The sequence below is a fragment of the Cebus imitator genome, unplaced genomic scaffold (assembly GCF_001604975.1).
Source record: "Cebus imitator isolate Cc_AM_T3 unplaced genomic scaffold, Cebus_imitator-1.0 Scaffold344, whole genome shotgun sequence".
Classification (NCBI taxonomy): Eukaryota; Metazoa; Chordata; class Mammalia; order Primates; family Cebidae; genus Cebus; species Cebus imitator.
In genome coordinates this window covers 510167-536925 of record NW_016107659.1, presented here as the reverse complement: position 1 = coordinate 536925, position 26759 = coordinate 510167, and the positions used below count along the sequence as shown (strand labels likewise).

The 26759-nt window shown below is 41.1% G+C and overlaps 1 protein-coding gene across 1 annotated transcript in view; it reads left to right on the top strand.

Annotated features, from left to right (window-relative positions):
- Positions 1-16644, top strand: part of LIFR (LIF receptor subunit alpha) — an 81567-nt gene extending 64923 nt beyond the window's left edge. The window contains exons 15-20 of the mRNA XM_017505881.2: positions 2153-2254; positions 3210-3377; positions 6464-6625; positions 7574-7667; positions 8974-9052; positions 9437-16644. Of these exons, the coding sequence (XP_017361370.1) occupies positions 2153-2254; positions 3210-3377; positions 6464-6625; positions 7574-7667; positions 8974-9052; positions 9437-10060 (1229 nt within the window). The 3' untranslated portion in view covers positions 10061-16644. The remainder of the gene's footprint in view (positions 1-2152; positions 2255-3209; positions 3378-6463; positions 6626-7573; positions 7668-8973; positions 9053-9436) is intronic.
- The last annotated feature ends 10115 nt before the right edge of the window (positions 16645-26759 follow it).

The following is a 26759-nucleotide window of genomic DNA, read 5'->3' as shown; positions in this document are numbered from 1 at the left end:
CTGAAGTGGTAATGATCTTCCTGAGTTGTTCCCTTCATCCTTTCTTACAGCGCACTTCCCTTATCAAGGGCCCAACCACATGCCGCCCTTCTCTTTCCTACACCTTCCCTTGCATCCCCTCCCACGGAGCTGAATGAGCCTTACACGGTTCCAGTCTGTCCTTTCTCACCTGGGCTTTCAGGATAATCAGGATGGACTGGTCTAGGCTGGAGTGGATTTAAATGGAGTATTTAACCATGTAAGTTTTAGCTGAGACCTGCAACATATGAAGAAGCTGCCCCGCAGTGATTGTGGGAGAACTTCCTGTGCCAACACAATTGAACAAAGACAAAAAGCTTGATAAAAAAACTCAGAGAAGTTAGGTGACTTTCCCAATTAGTATGCGGTAGAACCCAGGTTCAAATTCAGAGTTATTCAGAACTTGAAGAGGCTGGGAATATTGTCTTTTATTTACTGCTAGCTTCTGGAACAGCAAGTGGCACATAGTAGGCACACCTTTTATTCCTCTCTCATCCCGTTGTCTACTCATTAAGCTGTCTGCTCTCTTTTTGGACGTTAGCACATTCCTAATGCTGTAACCTTCTCAGGTTTTTTTTTTTTTTTTTTTAAGTGACAGAGCCCTATAACATTTTTTTAATAAATGATTTTAACTTAAAAAGAGGCACAGATTTATGGATGTACATGCAGTGTAAAATCAAGACCTCAAGCATACCTTTCCCTAAAGAAAAATGTTAACAAAACTAAACACAGTTGGCTGAGCTTGAGTTACTTGAATACGTACTTAGGACGTGCCAGCACATGGCAGACATTTAAGGAAAATCATTGCAAGAAGAAAAGTTAAAATTTTAGACAAGTTGATCCAGTGCTTCTTGGGTTTATGATTTTAGGTGTTGACTACGTCTCATATTGGAGCCTGCAGACCACTGGTATTCTATGGGCACTCAATTGAAGAACTAATGCTTTAACCACACCAGAATAATTGTATTCTGCAAATTAAATGCAATGCCATATACTGCCAATTCGCCCTCCCTGTTCTACAGCATTATCTTCTTTCTTGACTGCCACTGATGAGCACCTAATTGCCTTTCAAGGCCTTATTCACATGTCTTTTATGGTAGCTGTTTCTGATCTTTTTAGACTCATTTTGGCCCCTCACTTAAGATTCCATGGCATCTGATACATACCTCTAATATAACACACTGTTATGGTTACCCTTGTTCATCTATTTTCCCCAGCACTCTGCAAGTGTCTTCATGGCTTGACATTTTGTTTTGTGCATGTCAGTGTTGCTCACATCACACAAACTTGCATTGTGCTCAGGAGGCATTTAAAAGGAGCCTTTTGAATTTAAGTTAAGGCACTTCAAAGTACTTCTGTGTCCTGTGGAGTTAATTCAAAGTACCTCTATATCTTTTTTTTTAATTTTTTTTAAATAGAGACGGGATTTCTCCACGTTGGTCAGGCTGGTCTTGAACTCCTAACCTTGTGATCCGCCCGCCTCGGCCTCCCAAAGTGCTGGGATTACAGGCATGAGCCACCATGCCTGGCCTGGTACCTCTATATCTTATGGAGTTAACTCACCCAGGGACACTTACTGGTAATGTTATAAAGAGGAACAAACTCTAAAACCCAGTTCCTTTAACACTGAAACTTCAAGGTAGAGTGCACCTTTTAATTCTGCTTCTTGGAACAAGAAGAGAGAGCAGTGGGTTTGTTTGTTTTTTTCCAACCCAGAAATAACACTATGTAGGGAAGGGATTTATAGAGGCATGATGTGAATCTGGAATGAATGGTGTAGTGAACTGACCCAGGAAGTTGATTCAGGCTTACATTTTGTTCCTTAAAATCAAGCAATGATGATTTCTTCCTGGAAAAAAGAACAGACTCTAAGCCTTAATCATCGTCATTCTCTCCAAGGTGATCCCATCTTATGAAACTAAACTTTTTTAAAAATAGAAGTAAATTTAATTTTTGTTTAGTCAATTTTTATTCTGAATAATTACTAATTTTTAAAATACGTATGTATTTTTTAATAAGAAAATATCTTTAAAATTAGCCTTGGAAATTTTAGAGTGTCATAAATTTGATATTACTAAAATAGATATTCATAGTAATATATTTATGAACGTTTGCCAATGTGTTCATCCTATAGATCAGTTTCGACCAGGTGTAAGATATAGCTTTTTCCTGTATGGATGCAGAAATCAAGGATATCAATTATTACGGACCATGATTGGATATATAGAAGAATTGGGTAAGTTAAATGGGTGTTTACTTTTAACAGTCCGAGATAGCATGAAGAATTATAAATTGGCAACAATGATATATGATTGAATTCTAAAAGTAGAATTAGATGTTTAATTCTAGATGTCTAATTAGATGTTTAGTTTAAGGAAGGTAAAATAATTTGATAAAAAGTATTTGATTACTACTTTTTTTTGAGAGAGAGAGAGAGAGAGACTTATTCTGATGTCACCCAGGCTGGAGTCTAATGGCAAGGTCATGGCTCACTTCAGCCTCAACCTCCTGGGTTCAGGTGATCCTCCCACCTCAGCTTCCTCGGTAGCTGGGACTGCAGGTGCATGCCGCCATGCTCAGCTAATTTTTTTTTTTTTTTGTAGAGTTGAGGTTTCACTATGTTGCCCAGGCTGGTCTCGAACTCCTGGGTTCAAACGATCCTCCCACCTTGGCCTCCTAAAGTGCTGGGATTACAGGCATCAGCCACTGCGCTGGGCCTACTTACTCTGAATTCATTTGCTGAATGTTTATATTTCACTATTTTACTGTTGTTCTCAAGAAAATTACATCTTAACTTGGATGTCAAAAATATTTAATTAGTACTTTTACAAGTTTAAAAAAACTATTAACTTCTTCAGGACTATCAATGAAGATGGGAAATACAAATGATGTCTATGTGAGTAGTCACCGAAAGATTTTGCATAGATTACTTTGCTAGATATGTGTTTTGTCTAAAAGTGATATTGTAAATTTTACCTTTGTTCCGAAAAATATTTTTTTCGTGTGTGGTTATTAGTACGTAAGTGTCACAAAAAAAAGCGTTTGTGATCATGTCTCTTTGAAAATTTATGATTAAATAAAGTTTTAATTCCAAGTTGAATTATTTTTGAGGCTAGAAAGCTCATGGAACATTACTGTATTACTCTATATTCATACACTCCCCAGTAGCAATTGACTTTTTCCTTTTACAGCTCCCATTGTTGCACCAAATTTTACTGTTGAGGATACTTCTGCTGATTCGATATTAGTAAAATGGGAAGACATTCCTGTGGAAGAACTTAGAGGCTTTTTAAGAGGATATTTATTTTATTTTGGAAAAGGAGAAAGAGACACATCTAAGATGAGGGTTTTAGAATCAGGTAAGTAAATCGATAGCATGATAGTGTGTCTTACAAGTTCCTCATTAACCACAACAGAAAAGGAAAGAAAGTCCTGCTCAGTAGTTTAGTACTGGTTTTCAAAACTATCTGAAAGAGAAATGAAAAGGTGGTCATTCTATGAATATGAGAGTTTTAAGATTTTCATATGCAATAAATGACATGTATAATCTTTCAGAAATCATTTTAAACAATTATTCTGAAGCCTTTGATTATAAGCCTCATAGGACAGAAACCATCATTTATTGGAGACTTACATAATCCATGACAAGGCATTTCATGAAGTTGACTTCCATAAGAAAATCTTGTACTTAACAACAATGAAGAAGAAAAACTCAGGAATCCAAATAGCAACGTCAGATCCTCAGTTGTAATTTAATAAAAAGCTATTGGCCTATTAGCATCTTACTTAGCCATGTCCATAAGCTGGAGAACTTAATTGACTTGATTGGGAATGTGTTTAAAAGTACAGACAATCCTTGGAAATTGGCAAGTGTACATCCAAAGACTATAGAGAATTCTCAGATTTACAAATACAAAATTATTTGTACAGATTTCTGGCTTTTCCTTTAATATTATTTCTGCTGAGAGTCAGATGTTTCTTATTCATAGCTGCGAAACACAAGCATATCATCTTTTCAGTTTGAAAAGTTTCATTTCCCTGGATGACCTCTCCTCAGAAAGAAATCATTTTAATTATTTAATGCCTGTCTGACAAGTAGAGAACACCACCAAGGCATGGTGGTGCTGGCTGGGCATTGTCTCAGTCACTCTGCAGAGCAGCTGCAGGAAGTGTGTGCCTCCCCTTCTGTCCTCAAGTGAGTTGCTGGTGGATGAGGGGCATTCTAAATATCGAATCCCACAAACATCCACAGTCTAGTGTGACTTGCCTCACGTGCTTGGAAATTTTATACTTGAAACAGCTATAATTCTAGCATTCAGATTTCCAATGAGATATGGTGGATTGGTCACTAAAGGTAGCATAAAGAAGGGAAAAAAAAACCCAAACTCTAAAATAGCCACAAGGAGAAAGAGAACAGAAAAGGCAAAACAACACCAAAAAAGAAGATTCAGAAATTTGGGAGTGGAAATGGGGCAAATGACTTAAATGAGTGGAGGACTGTGAAATCTGTGTGGGCAGTCAGGCACTGTTGAGAAGGAACTTCTCTAGTACCTGCCAAACCAGCATTGGAGACAGGTGGTTAGGATAAATCTGGGCTGAATGGAGGGGTCGATTGAAGACAGTCCCTTAGAACTGAAGGGCCTGACTACAAGCACATCCCCTTCTCTGAGGTTTCACATTCCATGGTCTTGCTTTCTGCCATTAAGTTACCCCTGGTGAAACATAGACTGAAAATAGATGAGTTCAATATAATAAGATATTTTTAAGAAAGAGAGAGACCATATTTACATAATTTTTATTATAGTATTTTGTTACAATTATTCTCTGAGGAAAATGGAGGACTACTGTATATAGAGTCAAATAATTCATTAAATACACAGCAAAATAAATAGAAAAAAGATCTATGCCAAGGTTTGTCATTATGAATTTTTCAAGCAGCTAAGGTATAAAGAAATGATCAGAGACAAGCAGGTCATGTGCAAGGAATCAGGAATAATAATGGCAGCAGACAGCCCAGCAGCATGCCAGATACTAGAAGGGACCACAGCAGTCTCTTCAAAATACTGAATTAAAATGATTTTCAACCTAAAATTCTATGCTCCAGCAGTCTGTCAACCAATGTGAGAGTAAAATGCAGACATTCTGTACATGCAGGGCTGCAAATATTTACTTCCCGCCTGTTGCTTTTCTCAAGAACCTACTAGAAGAGTACATCCCAATGAGGAAATGAAGTAAGGCCGACCCAGGAAGCCGCAGGGGAGAGAAGATAGGGAGCTGCAGGAGGGCCGCAGCCCAGAGGGGGTCTAGTCTAGTTCAGGAGGCAGGGGAGGGGTGGAGGCAAGGGCAGAGATGTAGAGCTGGGATTTTGTTGTGTTTGATCACGTGGGAAATCTTACTGACTATACATTGGAGGATGTGGGAAGACTTAGTGATTGGTATATAGAAAATCCAGCAAATGAGGGGAGAAGCAATTGTAACAATGGGAAAACAAGAAAGGAAACATGATCACAGCAAGCCATTTGTCTTAGTAGTAACTCATATTTATATGATCTTAATAATCCAAACTGAATTCATCAAATGTTCTGATGTTTCTATATGAATGATATTGTGGGGAAAAGGGTGGTGGTAGTGTAGAAGGGCTCTATCTTTATCTGCCTTTATAAAATATGTGTAGATAAGGTCTAATAGTTAAAAGTCACATTTCTCTCAGTTTACTATTTTGGAACATGGAGGTAAATACGCAAAGAAACAGATTACATGGGTTTTACAGTGGTTGTAGGGTTGGGGGAGGAGCTGGTAGGGAACTGTCACTTTTTGTTATTAACCGTTTAGTACTATTTAATTTTTTAACCTGTTGTTCTGCATTATTCTGGTTAATTTTTTAAAATAGTAGTTCAAATGATTCCTCACACTTCCTTTTGAAGTTATGATTCAAAGGATTTCTCACTAATCTCATTTGAGAGTTCCCATCACACTGATCCTTTTTCTAAGTGGTTTGGAGTCATCTCTATTGATTTGCACATTTGCTTTATCCCATCTTTCACTCTCACTCATAGGAAGGCTCAGCCTAAGTGAGTTTTGGTTGTGGTGGTTTTCATGCTCTTAGTAGCAGAAAGGGAAGTGACTTTTATTGATTGCCTGCTATATGCCAGGCATTATGCTAGAGAATGTGTGTGAAAACTTTACACAGCTCTGTGAGGTAAGTCAGCATATTCTATTTCATTAGTAGAAAAACCCCAGTTCAGAGTGATTTAAATAATAGGCCGATATCACACAACTACTGACTGATGATGGGTAGAGCTTGAACAAGGTTGTGGCGGCTCCAGAGTCCTTGGCTGGCTGAAGCTAGACCCACTTAGAAGGGCAGTTGGTACGACAGGTGTGGGTAACCACGCATTTTAAATAGGTTAGAGATTAGTGCTAATATACTTCATTTTAAAAATAGGTCGTTCTGACATAAAGGTTAAGAATATTACTGACATATCCCAGAAGACACTGAGAATTGCAGATCTTCAAGGTAAAACAAGTTACCACCTGGTCTTGCGAGCCTATACAGATGGGGGAATGGGCCCAGAGAAGAGTATGTACGTGGTGACAAAGGAAAATTGTAAGTTTCAGGTTGCTGTGGAAATGCTTTCCATCCTGCATGCATAGTGTTTCTAGTGATTTTTTTGTTTATGTAGGAACCCCTCCCCACCCTTTCTAAAAAATATTCAGATTTTTTTGCATTTTTTGAGTGGTAGAGGGAAGTGTTTAAAAGCTGTAAGATTACTTCATGTTTATTCTTGTCTGTTATTTGAAGTTATTTCCAACTGAGTACCTAAGAAATTGATGAATTTAGGATATGTCTGAAGTCTAGAGGTCTAAAGTCATATTGAATTTATCCAGTGGTCAACATTTAAAAATTTTTTGCTCCAGCTATTCTGTGATTTCTAACATATCTAGGGAAAAGTGAAGGAGATATTCTTAAAAATATTTTGTAAAGCACAACACTCATAAATTTGAGAGAAGAACGATGGCCTTGACTGTCTTTCTGCAGCAAAGAATTTTAATTGGCTCATGGGCTTATCCTCTACCCCTGAGTTGGAGTTCACACACTGCTCTTAAATAAAGAGCCATGAGGATTTGGCTCTCTAAAGCACTGGCTCTCAACTTAGGGTGATTTTGTCACCTAAGAGATAGTTGGCACTGTCTGGTATCATTTTTGGTTGTCATAACTGGGGGATACTAATGATATCTAGCAGTGAGAGGCCACAGACACCGCTGAACTTCCTGTAGTGCACAGGACTGTCTCCCCCGACCCTCCAGTGAAGATCTGTCTGGCCTAACATGTCAAAAGTACCAAGATTGAGAGATCCTGCTTGAAACAGTTTAAGTATTTGTATAAAAATTATCACAATACCCAAAGGTTAGATTTTAATAGTTTTTCAGTGTCCCTGCAACAGTTAATTATTTTCCTAAATAATCTACCAACCTAAATATCTTCTAACATAAATCTGTTCTATACTTCACACTAAAAATGGTGATTTTAATATTTGCAATACTCTCGTTTCAGCTGTGGGATTAATTATTGCCATTCTCATCCCAGTGGCAGTAGCTGTCATTGTTGGAGTGGTGACAAGTATCCTTTGCTATCGGAAACGAGAATGGTAATGGTTCTGCATTTTGTCTTGCTGTTTGCTTTTTAAGGGCATGATTATTTATAAGATTTGTAAGATTAGTTTATGTATTAAATAATGTATCTTTTTTGTTGTAATAGGTTAGTAAAAAATTTGTTTTCATTAGAATAAATAAATGTTGAATTTAATATTAAGCAAGAACATGACATATTATTTAAAGGTCTTAAAATTAATTGAATCATTGTACAAATTTTTTTCTACTGTTTTTCCTGATAATTTAAAGTCATAGCAGTTACTATTATAAAAAATATTTATAGGCATAAATGTAGCAGTAGCTATCTGCAAGATTAAATGTAATTTAACAATTAATATCTCACTTGCCCCAGTGACCTATTTAAAAAATCTGGTCATTTTGATCATTTGCTCATTTATTCAACAAATACGAGTGACCTCTTCCATGTGAGGGGGGATATTGTTGTGTACGGAATGAGCCATGGTCTTCATAGACTTGGAGGACGGTCTGGCCGGAGCTGTCCTGGCTGGGTGTGGAGCCAGTGGCTGCATTCATGCTTAGACTGGTCCTCACCGGCCTTAAAAATGCCATCATTTATGACAAGAGAACATATTTAGCAATCCTGATTTATAAATCAAAATACTAATAGTTGTAGAACTATAGAATAGCCTATTTTGGTAACCATATTCTCATTACTAAAAGTCACATTTTAAAAACAACTGTTAAAAAAAAAAAAAAAAAAAAAAAGAAGGATGTTTAGAAGTTAGAGCATTTTAAACTCGCATTAATGAAGTTATTTTTTTCTGTAGGATTTCAAGTAATCCAGTTCTTTTAGTAGCTGTCAGTATAAAAATATGATAGGACACTGAGCAAATCTCATTTCTGGTTGCAGTTAGTTTTTAGTCAAGATAATTAGCCTTTTTCTTAGCACAGCCTGCAGTGTACTCATGACATGGCTGTCACCTTTATGACTCATTGTTTTTCAACCACCTCAGTTAACAGTGCCATGGGATCACAGCTGTTCTTGCATAGTCCAGATCCTTTGGACTAGATGGCACAACCACTATTTTAATTATTTGATTTCCATTTTCATGAGATTCATGGGTATTGTAGTTCTAGAAATAGAGAATTACTGTTAGTGGTTTTCAAATTGAAACCTTTATTATATAGACAGCGCTAGTAAATGATCACACTAAAGATCTTCCATGTTTATCTCAGATGTTCATTAAAGGATTCATAAGTACTTCAAATAAGCCTAATGATTTATTAACTTGTTATCTAATAATCTTAAAATTATTAAATTTAATAATTCTTTATTTAAAGGATTAAAGAAACCTTCTACCCTGATATTCCAAATCCAGAAAACTGTAAAGCATTACAGTTTCAAAAGAGTGTCTGTGAGGTAATCTTTTATTTTCTTATATTTATCTTTGACATGTGGCTGCTTTTTTAAATCTTTTGTGAAAAGTCTTTAACATACAAATGTCATTCTAAGTAAAAAGTATTGGCAAAATAGTATGCCTTAAAACATCTCAGTTTCTAAAATTATTAGTTTTAAATTATACCATGCTCTTTTTTTCTCCCACAAATATTAATAACAAGGAAAATACTGATATGGAGGGAAAAAGTGGCTGTGCTGTAGTTGCTGTAGTGTGAAATACAGAGGAGTAGAGACACCTGTTAACAAGCAGATTTGGGGAAAAAGAAATAGTGCCCCTTTTAATAGGAGGAGCATTGCAATAGCATTTAGTGCAATTTTAATCACTGTTTTAAATTTTATTTCTAGGGAAGCAGTGCTCTTAAAACATTGGAAATGAATCCTTGTACCCCAAATAATGTTGAGGTTTTGGAAACTCGATCAGCATTTCCTAAAATAGAAGATACAGAAATAATATCCCCAGTAGCTGAGCGTCCTGAAGATCGCTCTGATGCAGAGCCTGAAAACCATGTGGTTGTGTCCTACTGTCCACCCATCATTGAGGAAGAAATACCAAACCCAGCCGCAGATGAAGCTGGAGGGGCTGCACAGGTCATTTACATTGATGTTCAGTCAATGTATCAGCCTCAAGCAAAACCAGAAGAAGAACAAGAAAAAGACCCTGTAGGAGGGGCAGGCTATAAGCCACAGATGCACCTTCCCATTAATTCTACTGTGGAAGATATAGCTGCGGAAGAGGACTTAGATAAAACTGTGGGTTATAGACCTCAGGCCAATGTAAATACGTGGAATTTAGTGTCTCCAGACTCTCCTAGATCCATAGACAGCAACAGTGAGATTGTCTCATTTGGAAGTCCGTGCTCCATTAATTCCCGACAATTTTTGATTCCTCCTAAAGATGAAGACTCTCCTAAATCTAATGGAGGAGGGTGGTCCTTTACAAACTTTTTTCAGAACAAACCAAACGATTAACAGTGTCACCATGTCACTTCATTCGGCCATCTCAATAAGCTCTTCTTGCTAGTGTTGCTATGTCAGCACTGGGTATTCTTGGAGGGATCCTGTGAAGTACTGTTAGGAGGTGAACTTCTCTACATGTTAAGTTACACTACAAGTGTTCATGTGCTGTTAATGTAGTCTAAAAGCCAAAGTATAGTGACTCAGAATCCTCAATCCACAAAACTCAAGATTTGGAGCTCTTTGTGATCAAGCCAAAGAATTCTCATGTGCTCTACCTTCAAGAAGCATTTCAAGGCTAATACCGACTCGTACATACAGGTAGAACAAGTCCTGCCGCAGCTGTTTCTGTTCTGTTGTTCGTGGTTTTCTCACATGTATACTTGGTGGAATTGCAAGTGGATTTGCAGGCCAGGGAGAAAAATGTCCAAGTAACAGATGATGTTTATTTGCCTGACATTTACTCCTTTCTAGATGAAAACCAAGCACAGATTTAAAAACTTTTAAGATTATCCTCCTCTATCCACAGCATTCACAAAAATTAATATAATTTTTAAGGTAGCAACAGTGATTTCATGTTTTGTTTGGTAAAGTATGCTGATTTCTGTGCCTACTGTATAGTGGTTATCAAACAGTTGTCTCAGGGGTACAAACTTTGAAAACAAGTGTGACACTGACCAGCCCAAATCATAATCATGTTTTCTTGCTGTGATAGGTTTTTGAAGCCTTTTCACTATTTTTTAGCTTTTATGCTTGCTTCCATTGTTTTAGTTGGTTGCCCTAATATTTAAAATTTACATTTCTAAGGCTATAGACCCAAGTTGTTTTTAAATCATTTTATTTTGTGATACAGTGTCAGCTTTATATGAGCAAATTCAATATTATTCATAAGCCTATAATTCCAGTGACTTTCTGTGTGAGATGACTACTAAGCAATATCTAGTGGCATTAACTGTCCATATAGTTCTGATTGGGTTGCGTTCCTCCTGAGAAGACCATGCCATTGAGCCTGGCTGCCCAGGCAGAGTTGATCTTTGACACCTCCCAGTGGATGTTCCTCCCACTCGTGAGTCTTTTTATCATGCCAGATTTTCTGATCCAGTCCTCAAATTTTTAAATATAAAGTGAAAGAGAGAATGCTTCTTACAGGAACAGTTACCCAAGGGCTATTTCTTAGTAACTGTCATAAGCTGATATGAATGCCATGGGCATTCCTGTATTGCAGGTAAAGCAGTTGCTTGGTGAGCTGTGCAGAGTTGGGGGCCTTTAGCACAGCATCCGCTGCCCACCCTTGTTTCTCGTAAGTGATGTCTGGAGTGATTGTGGTTCTTGGAAAAGCAGAAGGAAGAACTAAAAAGTGTACCTTGTATTTTCCCTGCCCTTGGGTTGCGTGTATATTTTGTCTTTCGTAGTTAAGGCAAAAGTTCTTGAAAATTTTAAGTGTCTGAATAAGATATGCCTGTTTTTTAATTATTATCTGAGGTTCTGTAATGTATTTGCAAGTAATGGATCAATTAATTTTTTTGAAGCTCATATTCTATCTTTTTTAAAAACTGTGTTGTGGAAAAAAGCCACAGAGTGACAAGGGACAAATCTATTTAGGTTCTCTGTGTATGAATCCTGATTTTAACTGCTAGGATTCAGCTAAATTTTTGAGCTTTATGGTCTGTGGAAATTTGGAATGAAATATAATTCATTATGTACATAGATAGTATATTAAAACTATATAATAGCTCATAGAAATATTCAGCAGTGAAAACTATATCCAATCAGAGCCATCCCTAAATAGTGTTTTCTTGTCTTTCTTTGTATCCTCTTTGGTTCCTTCCCTTAGCTTCCACCCCAGACACTCAGACCTGGGGCTGCCTTCTCTCCCTGCCAAAGCTTGCTGTTACCATGGGCGGCATGCCCTCAACTCCTGCCTCGTTCCCTGTTGAAATGTATCAGTCCCATACTTTATCTCTCTAGGACAGGGATAAGTGTTGGCTACAGTAAAAGTTTATTGCTCTGAATGACACTAACCTGAGATAATGAGAAAAGGCCAGAAGAGATTGTTTGATTTCTGTCCTCAATATATATGCATTTCAACTGTGACCATCTGGATCCAGGGCCTTTTCTAACCTATATAATGACTCATTTGTTTGGCTAATGGTGAATATCACTGGGGCTCTTAAGTCCTTTCGTTCTACCCAAGACTTCACTGCATTTTATGTATGAAAAAAAGTGCAGAATATCACTCACCTTTCCCCCACTTCTGGAGTTTCATACACGAGGATCACTAGCTTTATGAGAAGCAGAGTAACACTGTAAGTCTGGGTAAGCTCCTTATAAGTTACTGTATGCTTAGAAGAATGTGGTTTCTGTCTGAGGCCAAAGAGGTTTTCCTTCTTTTTCCCCATCAAATTGAAGACAGCTAGACCCTTGTGCAGATCCCAGGATAGTACCTCTATCCCCGCCCCACCTGTGTGTGTAAGGAGAACAGCAACACGGGAAGAGAGGAGGAAACTGGGAGGGAGGGGACATTCTTGGTCACATGTCCAGTTGTCTGAGACACTGGTAAGTGTATGCTCTTTGTCAATGAAGGTTGCATGCCTGTGTTTACAAGGTGGTCTTGTAGTGGTTGTGCTCTGTCCGGTTAGATTCGTGACTTCTCCCTTGGAAGTGACAGTTAAGGACTAGTTAGAAGCAGAGACTAGATGTGTACCCTCCAGCCTTTACTGACTGGAAAAATAATTGGAAAATATCTCTTTTCCTCAGTGAAAGCCCAGTCATTGGTTAGAAAAATCTAAATGTCAAACTAGCATTATATTCCATCATGTCTGTGGATAGTAATAATTCATGTAAAACACATTTTTATCTCTCTTACAAGTCAATTCACTTACAAGCCAGTTTCAAATCAAGCTTCCCTTGTGAGGAATGGAGATCATTATGGGGCTTATTATGACTACATTTCTTTTATGAGTGACCATTTAAAAAAATAATATTTAATATTAAATTATTAAAGACTTAGCCAGACTTTTAACATTAGAGGAAACTTGTGAATCATATCTTGTGTAGATTAGCACACGTATGCAATCTAGGTCATTGATTTGTTGAATTTGTACAGCCCTGGACTTCAGATTGTGGCCCTGAGTATCTGGATGGCTGAGTTGTGTGTTTATGTGCTTATGTGATAGAGGTGCTTTGTTCCTGCAGCTTAGAAACAGAAGCAGCCATTCATTGAGAAGTTTAAGGGAGGAAGTATCAACCTCATTTTCCAACCAGCATTACTTTCACGGCTCATGGATCTGAAAGATTACATTTAGAACAGTTAGTACTATTGCACTCTCAGAAACTGTGGTAAAAAGTCACATTTTCAAAACTTCATGCATATTGTATTCTTGTTGGAAATAAGTCCTGTCGTTTCTTAATCGTCTTCATGTCATCCATATTTAACGAACATTACAAATCCTTTTTGTATTTGGGTAATTATTTGTAATTTAGTGAAGGAGACTAGGGAATGTTTTCTTCCAAAGGGAATTTAAAATCAATTTTATGGTATTTTGAAAGTAAAATACTCCTTAACATGTCAATATTTGTAAAACCTTATCTCAAAATTTTCTACTGCTCAGGTATAGAATCTGATAAAACTTTTCGTTTGCTTAATCTAAGGTTATATTTTTGCTATTTTCTATTTTAACTATGTTAAAGTTTGTGTGCATTTTACAAAATGCCTTTTTTTAAATTTTGAAAGTGTAAAATTGGGCATCTCAGAGTAAAATGTGGGATTATTAGCTACAAAGACTAGGCACATTCGTGAAGGCTCAATAACTGATTTTCTTGAGTGAGTCCTATCCAGAGTGTCACAGATACAACATAATTTTCCTGAAGGGTGAGACCCTTCAAAATCTAGCTTGTGTATATCTGAGACTATTGGCTCAAAGATTCAAGTCTACTTTGGAAGTGACTCCACTGTTTGAGTGAAAACTGGGGAAGGATTTATGCCTGTACATCACTAGATATCTTATTTCTCCATAATTTTAAGTGTTCATAATTTCTTCTTATTTGATGGGTGTGCACCTGGGGCACGTTTGTACCAACCAGCATGTGCTCTGCCCAACCCTGTGTCCGTGTATGGGGTTAACGGATTAGAACTCATTGTCTTGATAAACTGTTTCTTGAAACATTTAAGTCTTTATTTCCTGCTGAAATAAAGTTTCATGCTGTCATGCCCATCTTATTTATATCTAGAAGAAAATTCATAGAATAAAATTATTTATGGCCAAAGTTACAGAACATTCATCTTTTAGACTTAGCCTTAGAATATCATTGGGAATTACTTGGCTTGAATTTGGTTCATTTATATCTTTATGGATTATGTACCAGGGCTATTAATAATACTTAAACCTCTTACTTTGCTATGGTGGTTAGATTTTTATTCTTTTTCAGTTAGTGCTGTTAATTATTGCATGGTCATTTATTACAGATGAATTATTTTTAGTGCCAATGTAAAGGATTAAGAATAACATTCAGTTAGTTGGCTGATAGGTCAGGCTTCATTGTACCTGTAAAGTTTCAGGGAGTGTGATTTGGTCTAGAATATATCCAAATCCTTATACTTATGATATTGGGTTATAACAGGATTCTATTGTTTTTAACCATGAATGGTGCTTATTTTTCCCTATATTAGGAATGTTAATATTTTGGATTATCAGAGTCCATGTTATAAACAGAATTTACCTATGCAAGACAAATTCTAACTGTGCAACATTTTAATGAAAATTAAAAGTAGTGTGTTAAGGAGAAAACCCTCTGAATGTTTTTATGTGTAAGTGCCTAGCTAAAGAACCACAGAAACAATAAATTCAAAAGCTCTCACAGAAGAAAAATTGATTGAACATTAACTAGAAACAAAATATTAATAACTTACTTTTTTTTGGTTGCTGGGACTGAATGCCCCAAAAACTAAGAGATGTGAGTGGGGAAAATGTCTAATTGATAAGAAAATTGATTTATATTATATTTACATGAGTCTTCTAAGATTGCCTTTACAGTAGCCAATCAGAACTTAAAAAAATAATAATAACATAGATCCTATGTGTTGCACTTAAGACTAAAATACTTTGCACACCTGATTGAATGGCTCACTTAAGTTGTTGAATTTCCTTATATATTTAAAGTGTACTTCCTTTTAGAATTATTCTACTTTAAAAAATAATTCTATTTTCCTAAACATTCCAGTGGTGTATTATTGTAAAAGATCAAAATATCACTAGGTGGTAATACAATTTTCATTTATAACGTGGAAAAGTTAACTGTTAGCTTTAACATTAGTATTTTTGCATTTCGTAGAAAAGAACACTGAATAATCGTTTTCATACAATTTTTTAAAACATTCTTCTCCCAGTTCAGTTCCAAATACTTTTCCCCATTTTTTCTAATATTTCATAAGCTTCCTTCTATTTAATTTTCTCCTTCCAGCATAACATTTAGGAAAAATACAAATAACATTGTGAATAGTGGGAGACAACATGAAAAAGAGACCTTTCATTGTTGTGGAGGTGTAGATATTATGTGATTGATGCCCTGCCTGGCATTTGTTTTATCCTGTTATTTTCTCAAAAAAGAGCATGGCTTTTTCTTAAATACATTTCAATTCAGAATTGCTTGTAAAAGTTTGGCCTGGGTAAATAAATGGAAATCCTAGATTTGAGATAGTACCACCTTGCAGGTATGTTTAAAGGTAAAATAAATCATTTTAAAATACTTAACTTCCCTAGTAAGAATGTTAGGTATTCTTCTCTTTCATTAGCTGGCCATAAGTCAAGGTCCTTATAACACTAGGAAATTACCTTTTTTTACTTTCAAAATTGCATTATAGTGAATTACTGTTTACAAAATACACATACTGTGAACAGAAGTTTTGTCTTTTGTAAGGTTGTTTGTAGAATGAATGTTTTTTTTTTAAGTGAGTATTATATGTTAAATATTTTAAGTTTTTTATAAATACTAGTAACTGTTTACTAATTTTTGTTTGGTCAAGTGTTTGTAAATGTAGCTGAAAGAAGTTAGGGAGAAACTGCAGATCCCAACTGTTCCATTTTCATTTATTGAAATATTACCACTACAGACTTTTTTTTAAGGTGAATGATCAGTTGTGATGTGCTGTACCTAAAATCATGTTTAATCATATAAGGAAACATTTAAATACACATATTCAGGAAGTAAACTAGGTGAACTACGTGTGTGTGATTCAGTCTGATTTCACAGAATTCTGAGAGTAATATGGAATAAAACAACTCTACTTACAGAGATGACAACTGAAATGCTTCCTGCCTTGTGAAAATTTGGATATTGAGTTGTGTTAGAATGAGAAATTTGGACACTTTATATCATTGTATAATTTCAGAATTTAGTTTCTGTATCTTTTGGAAAACATGATTATAGCAAAAACATAGACTGTAAGCAATCTATTACTAAGACACCGTAAATGTAAAACTAGTATGCTTGGCTGTTAATTCTAAAGATGTTACTTATGTCTGTTTTTAAAACATGCATGTATTTAACAATTTTATCATAGTATTGTCATGAAAAAAATAAATATATTTTCTTACATCTTACACTGGCAGACGGCATTATTGGTTTTTTCCCCATGTTACACACTAGGAGAAGTAGCATCTGCTTGTTGTATTTGTTTGTTCTGTCCGTAAGAAATACAGTGGTTGTAAAGCAGTCACATAGCAGCGGTATAGCTGTATTTTTAACATTTGAATACATTGCTGTGCCATTGGTGTAACCATCCATCTGTTCCATTAAATCATTGTATACCTGAGAAGTTAGCATAAAAATAATCATACAGTGGGAATCCAACATTAGCAAATAAATAAATACGGGTCTTTAAAGTATGGTTTTTAGTTGATATCCTCTGAAAATAGCTTAAACATGCCTGAAGATTCTCAGAATGTATCCACATTTTATTTCAACCTATTGAATTGGGAAATACAGTCACAGATTTAACAAAACCAGTAATTTTACAGTATAAAGTGATCTTTAATAGATGTTCTTAAATGGAGAAATTAAGTCCTTAGTCATATGTATAGCCTAGACTTAGCCAGATTGAAACATGAATGGGCCTGGATTTAACCAGAAGAAACTGCAGACTAATTTAAAATTAATTGTGAAAAACATGTTAATATTTAAGTGCTAGGATTCTTAATGCATAACTTGTTTCCCAGATGGTGAGTTCTTGAGTCAAGATGTATAGCACCCTCAACCCTAGGAACTTTTTAGGATCAGAGAAGAATGATGAAATTATTGGGGGAAAAAATAGAGACATTTGAAAAATTTTTTAAATGTATTCAATGTCAACTAAAATGTTAGCTTACAAACAAGTTCTTCACAAAAGAATTATAATAACTTGTTTTGAGTGGCTTATAAATGTAATCTTACTGCTTTTCTCCTGGAGTGATCAATAATAAAACTGAATTGAAAATATTCGTTGTGCTGGTCCCAGGAAAGCTGAGGAAACGAGATGCCTTGAACTGATTTGTGCTTAAATTGGAAATGATTTCATCCCTGGGTAATTAGTTTCAGATTAGAGACAAGAAAAGCTTTTGAGGATGAATCTTGATAAAAACTGTTAAGTGATGCCCGGGCATGGTGGCTCACGCCTCTAATCCCAGCACTTTGGGAGGCCAAGGTGGGTGGATCACCTGAGGTCAGGAGTTTGAGACCAGCCTGGCCAACATGGTGAAACCCCGTCTCTACTACTAAAAACAGAAAAATTATTAGCTAGTTGTGGTGCTGCACACCTGTAATCCCAGCTACTCGGGAGGCTGAGACGGGAGAATCACTTGAACCTGGGAGGTGGAGGTTGCCAAGGTCACACCATTGCACTCCAGCCTGGGCAACAAGAGCAAAACTCTTATCTCAAAAACAAACAAAAACTAAGTAGAAATAACATTAAAATGAATGCAACCCCAGTGTATGAACCTCTGTTTCTAAACATTCAAAAGGTACGAAAGCATGTCAAGCTTCAGCTCAAACAAATCTATCTTCCCCTCCTGCCCTCAGCCTGCCTTATCTCTGCTGGAGTCTGAGCCTCTGCCAGCTCGAGGCACTTGCATCCTCGCCTCATCCACACCGTCCTTGTAGTTGATTCGAGCCAGAGTCTGAAAGCCTTGAGGAAGTAGAGGGCTGAGAACAGATGGACCCTCCTAGTCCCAAATTGCCCAGTTACCAGTGCAGGCAACATGCCACCTTCAGAATGGAACCTAGAGTCTTAATTTCCTCGATTACCATTGTCGCTCCTTTACTTTCCTGTGTTGGCAGAGGCTGGGTTCACACCTTTTCCAGAGTCAGCTGCTGCCTTGCGAGAAGCTTCACAGGCCTGGCTCCCGTCCCAGTGTCACCGCTCTCTACCAGGATAACCTTTGGAGAGAGCCTCTCCCCGTTTCCTCATCTCTGAAACGTGGCTCTTCATGCCCACCTTTGCTGGACTTGGGAGGATTAGAGTATATCAGGTTCCCGACAGTGGATGTTTGTTACCCAGGCCGCCTCTTAAGAAACTACAGGAACACCTAAGGCTTTAAAGGTATAAATGCCTCCACACTGGTTTAGCTGCACCTCAGGTCATCTCCAGTCACACAGAGAGGAGCTGCACAGCACAGGGCCTGCAGGGCAGCCACAGCATCTGTCCCCACAGGGTGAACGCAGGGTCTTCACTTAGATAACTTCTTCCATCCACAGGGCCCAGGTTAGGCCTTGCTGCCTCACAGAAGCCTTTTCTAGCATTGCCAGGCCCTTGGTCCTGCACCTTCCCAGGCCTGTGCATCCCCACAGCACCAAGCACAATCCTAGCACTTGATTCCGGAATGGGAATTAGACGGTGTCTCAGACGCTTACATCCACGAAGCTTTAGTGCAGGTTCTGCTACGTCTCAGGTGCTTGATAAATATTCTTTGAATGCGCCTTGAGAAAAACACATGGTTTAATGTTTCCGTGGATATTAGAAATAGTTATTTCACAGAGGGTGATCACTTGTGGGATAATCTCAGACTGTGTAAGACAAGGAAACCCTGGTTAAGCACAAGGATGGGAGGCTCCCTGTGGTAGCTCGAAGCAGCTCCCTCCCCAGATTTGGGCCAGCTTGCCTTGTGGTAGATGCTTTAGTGTGTGTCGAATGCAATTGCCTTGTTCTCCCTAGACAGAAATTTACCCTTATCTTCTTGCCTCTTTGACAACAGCAGATGGGAAGCAAATGGCCTCTTTCTGAAGCGGTAACAGGTTATAGCCGTCTGCCCATTGCCTGTCACCTCTGCCCTCTGCCATCTCCTCCCCAGTTTGAACCTTGTTTTCATTTTCTGTGGGTCAGATTCTCTGTATCTTTCCAACTTGCATGACCACCTGATCCATTCTGGTTCCCATTCCTCTTCCCCAAACTGCGTATCTGCTTCTCTGGAAGAGAGTCTTGGCTCTGACAGTTCAGGGGTCTACTTTGTGGGTAGGTAAGCCCTGGCATGTTCCTCAGGCCACACTGCTGTAGTCTCCTTTTCCGCCCGGAAGTAATACATATCTCCTCCATGTACAAAACTTTCTCTCCTCAAGCCAGACCTCCCAAGCAGCTGGACCCATGGCTCCAGGCTCCTCCAAGCTTACAGCCTTGCCATCAGGAGAGTTCTTCTCACCAGCTTGCCCTGAGGACTCTGGGCTGGCTTATAACGTGCTCATCCCTGGTTCCGTCCTGTGGCTGGACAGAGGTTCTATTCAAAGGCCATTTTCACAAGAGTTGGAGAATGACCAGTCCCTCCAAAAGAGGTGATATCCTGAGTAGGCAGAACAGTAAATACTCACTGAAGAAAAACTGGAAAACAGAAAATAAAATCACATGATCTTTTTTAAAAAAATTTTCAAGACAGAGTCTTGGCTGTGTCACCCAGGCTAGAGTGCAGTGGTGCAATCCCAGCTCACTGCAACCTCTGCCTCCCGAGTAGCTGGGATTACAAGCACCTGCCACCACACCCAACTAATTTTCTGTAGTTTTAGTAGAGATGAAGTTTCACCATGCTGGTTAGGCTGGTCTCAAACTCCTGACCTCGTGATCCGCCCTCCTTGGCCTGCCAAAGTGTAGGGATTACAGGCGTGAGCCACTGCGCCTGGCCCACACAGTCTTTTTATGCAGCATTAGGTCTTTTCAACATTTTACTTTTTATCCTTTCAGAAATATTTTCCTATGTGAATGTGTGTACTGTACATATCTATTCATACATATGTATATGTGTGCATATATAAAAGTGAATTGATTCTATTGTGGAACTTGAATTTTTATTTCACATATTTTGAAAATCTTTTCATATAAATAGAACACTTCTATGGTACTCCATGGATATATGAAATTCCAATGTATGGATGAACTATTAAATTCTGTATTCTGGACATTGTTCTTATATTCATTCTTTTCATTAACCTTGAAAGTCAAGCAAAGGTGTTTGGCATTAGTTTGATATCTGAATTTCATACTAAATGCACCTTATATATAAAAACACCCAAACCAGCTTTTTTATGTCATAAAATGCAGTCTTTTATAAGTAACTGAACCAAAGATTCTGATGTGGAGTTTCATGGCTTCCATGCCATTTCCTCTAAGGTGAGGGCTGCCTGGGGTCATGCTGGGCGGCCACTGGAAAGGGCAGCTGCATGACAGTTTCCTCAGTCCCCTGGGAACCCACATCATCAACTCTACCCCAGCCTGGGCCCTTAGTCATGGCAAAGGGTCCCTGGACCCCAGGAACGCAAGATTTCCAGGAACTATAAATAGAAATTTTAAAATACGGTTATGCTCTCTGAGAGTAGAACTTCCCTGATCCTGTGAGTGTTTGATGCAGGAGCCAGTGAGCCTCAGGTGAGACCACAGCCCAGGAGACAACTTGACAAGCAGAGCTGAGTCCTCTCTATCCCTTAGATCTTCACTGGCACTTGGGTCAGGGGCTGGTTTGTGAATAGCTCATCCTCAGTGAGTGTCAGTGAAATGTGAACTGACCATGTATGGGCAAGTGCCTAGAGGGACAACTACAGCCATGCTTGTGACGCCCCATGGGCCATCCGCTCCCCACCCTCTGTCCCCACACCCCCAAAGCCTCCCGACACACTCCCAGGGGCTCTCAGCCTCCAGGCCAGAGGCAGTCCCATGGATAAGGCCCCCAGCCCTGGGCACACCCTCTTACCTCTCTAGCCCCACGTGGAGCTGGAGCAGAGATCGCCCAGGCTTCTTTCATTTCTGAGGTAGTGTGAATATGGGCTGGGCAAGCAATCAGCACATTTTCTGCTTTCCACTATAGTTGACAGGCCCCTCCCCATTTCATACCCACCCGGCCACGGTTGCTCTCACATTGAGTGAGAATACGGAATGCTGCCGGCAGGGCCGGAGGTCACCACGCAGCGACCCCTGCGTCCCCACAGCCCTCTCCTCCCACATCTCTCTCTGTCTCATAGTCCATTTCCTCTGCCTCTGCTTTCTTTTGGCCAATTTCCTAACAGGGCTTTCCTTAGCTAAGCCCCTGGCCTGGTGCCTCTTACTTTTGTTATTGAGTGAGTATAAACGGCAAATTTCTTGAGCCTCCCTGGCCTTCCTTCAACTCAAGTCCTCTCATAGCCAAGTCAGAGCTGCAGCCCCTTGAGAGCAGACTGTCCAGGGAGCCCATAGCCCTGGGCTGGGCCCCGGCTTGGAGGTGAGCAGCGGGGACATGGGGAGGCCATGCCACATGCTGGGAAATGTCTATGCCCCTGGCCACTGTTTGCATCTTGAGCAAAACTGAGAGACAAGATGGATAAATAGAAAAGCAGAGACCTCCTCCCAAGTGCTGAGACATAATGTTCTCTCTCTCCTCTTTCCAGGAAAGGGCAAGTGCTCCTGGGAGCTCCGAACTTTCTAGGACAAAGATGCCTCAGCAAGAGCAAGCGGGAAGAAGAAGAACGACAGGGGAGTCCTTTCCCGGTTGCCTGCCCTGCCCTTTCAGCTCGTGTCTTGGCTGGGACACGGCAGGGGCCCGAGGGAACAGGCTGCTGGGCAGAAATAGCTTGCACTACACCCCAGGGTTATGGAGGTTATTTGTGGAGATGAAAGCAAAGGAGGGAAGCAAAAAGAATTTAATCCACGCCCAGTTGCTTGTAGAGGGGCCTGCATCCCACCCCACTGGACTAGTTCCTTAGTTTCTGCTTTCAGATTGGCTCAACCCAGAGTCCCTGCAACAGAAGGACTTTGAAAGAAGGCAGACTCAGGGCTGAGAAACTGACATGCGCTGGCAGGCAGACTCCTGGGACTTGGTCTTGGTCCAAATCCCCCTCACTTTCATGACTATACTGCCGACAGCTAACCCAAGGGAGCCCCAGAATGCCCCTCAACAATGTGGGTGTCTCTGGCCAGGCTGCACCTGACCAGAAGTCAGGCTGAGGGCAGAAAAGTTCCAGGGGGCAGCATCATGGCTGCATCCTTGCGGTGGGACCAGGGGCAAGTCACCTAGTCTTTCTGGCCAGTGTCTGTCTTCCTAAGTCAAACAGGCCATGCCCATCTGCTCCGGCCATCATCGGAGGAGAACTGTTATGAAGATCAAGTATGTGAACATTCTTTGACCGTGAGGTTGCGGTGTAGTTACTCACATGGCCAGCCCAGAGGCCAGCTCATGCTGTTGCACTGGATTAGTCATTTTGCTGGCCCGACTATAGCCACCTGTAAGCTGGAACTTCCTAACGGCAGCCTGTACTTCCACGGGACTCCCCAGCTTAAATGCCTGCAGCCCTGGGACTTCGGGCCTCACCATGGCTGAGGCGGGGCTGCTCACATTTCTCTTCTCCAGGGATAAGTCCCCAGTTCGGATGCAGTCCGACGATGCACCTCTCCATGCTGGAAAAATAACCACGTGGGAGTGGGCTGGAGCTGTCCGACCCCTGATTTCGGATTCTAATTTTGATTCCATGCTGGCAGCTCTGCAGGGAGAAAGTGCTGGAGAACGTCATTCCTGCCTTTGATAAGCTAATCTTATTGCCTTCTCAGCTAAGGGTCTGGCGGTGGAGGGCACCCCCGGAGTGACCCCCAGCTCCAAGGGCAGCTACTATGCATTCCTGGACTGAGCAGGAGCTGGAAGAGGCAGGGAAGAGGTGGGAAGCGGCTCAGGCCTTGTCCAGGCTCCCCTCCTAAACTATTGTCTTTCCACTGGGAGCTGGAATTCTCTGCCTTTCTTTTCGCCGCAGCTGGACCTCTTCAGGCTGCCCCTCGGTCCTTCCGTCCCAGGAAGAACGGCCTTCTGGGGTGGGGGTTGCTGCTGGAGCTCAGAGGGGCTGGGGGCCCCTCCTGCTGCCTGTTCTTCCTCCTTTGGGAACTCACAGTGCTAAAAACAAGCTTTCTGAGAACCATATTTTTCTGGGTTAAAGGTGAAAAATGCAGCGTTTCCTCCAAGTTGGAAAGCCCTGGGCCTGCCAGCTCCAGCTCCGGGCGCTTTTCCGAGCTCCATCCTCCCACGTGGGGAGGAGGCGGCAGCTCCTGCAGGGCGCAGGGAGAACGTGGGAGGGGAGGAAGGCGTGGGGGCAGCAGCAGGAAAGTGCCAGTGCCCGTGCCAGCAGGGCAGTCAGTGTGTGGACACCAGCCGGCCTGTTTGTGTTGGAGCGGCCTGGAGACTGGAGCAGGACTGGGTCAGGAAATGAAAGACAAATACCAGGGTGGGAGAGTGGGCGGCCTTCAGAGCGGCGGGCAGGCCGGGGCAGCTGCCTGGGCCGCCGCAGGAGGGGACACAGAAGACCCCACGGACCTTCCTAAGAGAAATGCGGAGGGTGGGGGGCTCCAGGAACATTCAGGGTTAGGAAGGCCATCTTAAAAGGAAAAGCAAGGACATCCTCACCCCACACCCAGTCACCCTTGCTTCAAACATGTGGGAGGTTCCGGGGAATTTTCTCGACCCCTGATTGTGGGATAAAAGCTTTTCAGCATCCTGTGCCCCAGTGTATCTTCCCTGCCTAGTACAGAGACTCATGTTAACCTCCCAGCTCCCTGGCTACACCCCAAACCTTTCTTTCCAGCTAAGAGCCTGGCCAGCCTTCAACATGCTCTCCCCACATTGGCAACCCAAAAGTGAGGCACAGATCGCATCTCCCGGCCGGTCCAGTGCCTCCTCCTCAGAACAGCAACAGGACCAGCTGCCAAGGGTCAGGGAACAGGTGGAAGGAGGGCAAGGGGAAGAGAGGGCACTGCAGTGCCATGGGAAGGTTGGGGGCTGTTCCCACCAGGCCTGGCCTAGCCAGGCACTGAGGATGTCATGGACCTTGCCTCCTGCCCCAAGGGTTAGAGAAGGTTGGAGGAGAGCTGTGGCCAGGGGGTCACAGCATCCCTACTGTACCCTGCTATGAATGACATGGGACTTACTGGTGTGGACAGGAATTGCATCAGTAGCACTACTTTTCTAGTGCTCCGGAGTCCATGCCCCCTGCCAGGTGGCTTGATAGCTGTCTCACGCTGGAGAAGAGCCCATACGTCACGGTGGGGGTGGGCCCATTTCTTCCTCTCTTGAATCCATAGATAACTGGGGTGTGGCAGTGCCAAGCCGAGGCTGCGAAAGGCCTTCCACCTTTACCCTCGTGCTCGTGCCCTCCACCATCTTCAGGAGAACGGCCTGCTCAGGCCAGCCCATAGGCCCCAGGAGGAGGACAGGAAACACACGGAGCAGACACAAGCCACCTCACCAACCCAGCCAAGGCTGTCCTGAATTAGCAACCCTGCCACATGTGAGCAAGTCCAACTGACACCAGAAGAACCACCTAGTGAAGCCCAGACAAGATTGGCAGAGCTGCCAAGCTGACCACTCAAGGCATGTGAGGAATAAACACTCACTGCTGTACGCCACTGTGGTTTTTGTGATTTTTGTTATGCAGTATTATTGTGGCCGTGACAGCAGATACACATAGAGAGAAAACTGGACACCCATGAGCCCACGTGGGATACACTGTCTCTTCCCTGTCCTCTGACCCCGAGCCTCCCAGGGCCTCAGCTCCTCTTGGATTCCTCCACTCTGCTGCTCGCTCACCTGTCAGATCCCTACTCCCCGACCCTGCCATCCCATCAGTCTTCTCCCTTGAGCCTCATCTGCTTCCCACCCAGAGGCAGGTGGGTCTACTCCCAGGCCTACATCCCTGGGTCATTGCATTTTTCTCTGGGTATTACTTTCATGGAAGCACTCAGCAACAGCTCTTCTAGCTTCAATTCAGCTGAGTATTTTGCTAAAATCACAATGATATTTATGGCTAGAGGCAATCCATTCAAAATGGGCTGTAAAAGCAACTCCATGACATCTTGGGAAGCACTGGCCCCAACAGTACCAAAGGAAAAGGTGTTGGGGTGAGGGTGTCAGGGAGGTGGGGAAGCCACTTGCTACCATGTGGCCTTTCTCCGGATTACACTCATGTAAGGTTATGTGTCTAGGAGCAGATGATGACGATGACAATGATTACCATGATTCCTTTGGGAGAAAGGATCCTGGCCATCAAAGCTTCCCAAAGACAGGAGATTGGGGCACAAAGTGAACCTCTCTAGTTTATTTATTCATCTTTTACAATGATATATGTGCTTAGAACTGTGCCTGGCACAAACCCCAGAAGTCTTTGCTGAATGAATGCTGCACAAACAAAAGTAGAGTCATGACTGGGACTAATTATAGGCTCTTGCATGAGTTAGATCATATTTCCCTCCTCTTTGGAGGCAGTGTTCATCTTACCTTTCCCTTAGTAAGTCTGGTCATGGGGATCTGCTAGTGAACCAGCTGTCTCTGGGGTCACGTGCATGCACAGCAAAGTGTCACAGCTCATGGTACAGAAGGATGATGTCCTGTTTCTCTGGTTCTCACCCAGATGCTCCGACCATCCTGATGGCATGTCCCCCACCCCTGCACAGCCTTAGAAACACTGATTGTGTTAGTGTCTTTTAGTATGGACCTGACCTCCACAAAATCAGTTAAGGCCTCCGTAAGTGAATGAATGAAAGAACGAGTAAGTTCTAGCCTTCTTTGTCCCCTTTATTCAAGTTTACTACAGATATCTCCCCCTTAAAACAAAAATGACAGTGACCTACCTCGGTGACACATGTTCCTTTTAATCTGCTTATCTTAGAAAGCTTCATATTCATCCCCTTGAGCCGTCAACATTTACCAAAAGAGAATGGTCAGCTCCCCAAGTCGCCCACCCAAGTTACCTATCCATTCCACTGACACCAGAAACGGCCCAAACAAGTTTGTTTTGGGAGAAAAGCTTTAGGAAAGGTATGTAAGAATTCAGGGACATCCACCCAAACTTTCAAAAGTATACTGTGTGGACAGTCTGCAGCTATAAAAATATACACATACAAAAGTACAGCTACAAAATCAGGGAGCTCAGCTTCTTAACTTTGCATTATAAAAAGTAGGGATTTCACATTTGAGGTAAGCTCTGGGGAGGGGGGCCGCATTATGATTATGATTCTGTGTTTGGTCTCCTTCCATCTTTATTTTCATGGATTTGTCAGAACACAGTGAGCCAGTCAGTGAGGAGTGGAAGGGGTTAATCCAAACAATCCACGGGCCAAGGTGGGAAATGTGAAGTTCAAGGTCACACAGTCATTCTGCTGTCAGGAAGAGTGTCATGAGTCAGGGAAGGAGAGAAGTATTTTAATACTGCCCTTCGGGTTTCTCTCTCTCTCTCTCTCTCTCTCTCTCTCTCTCTC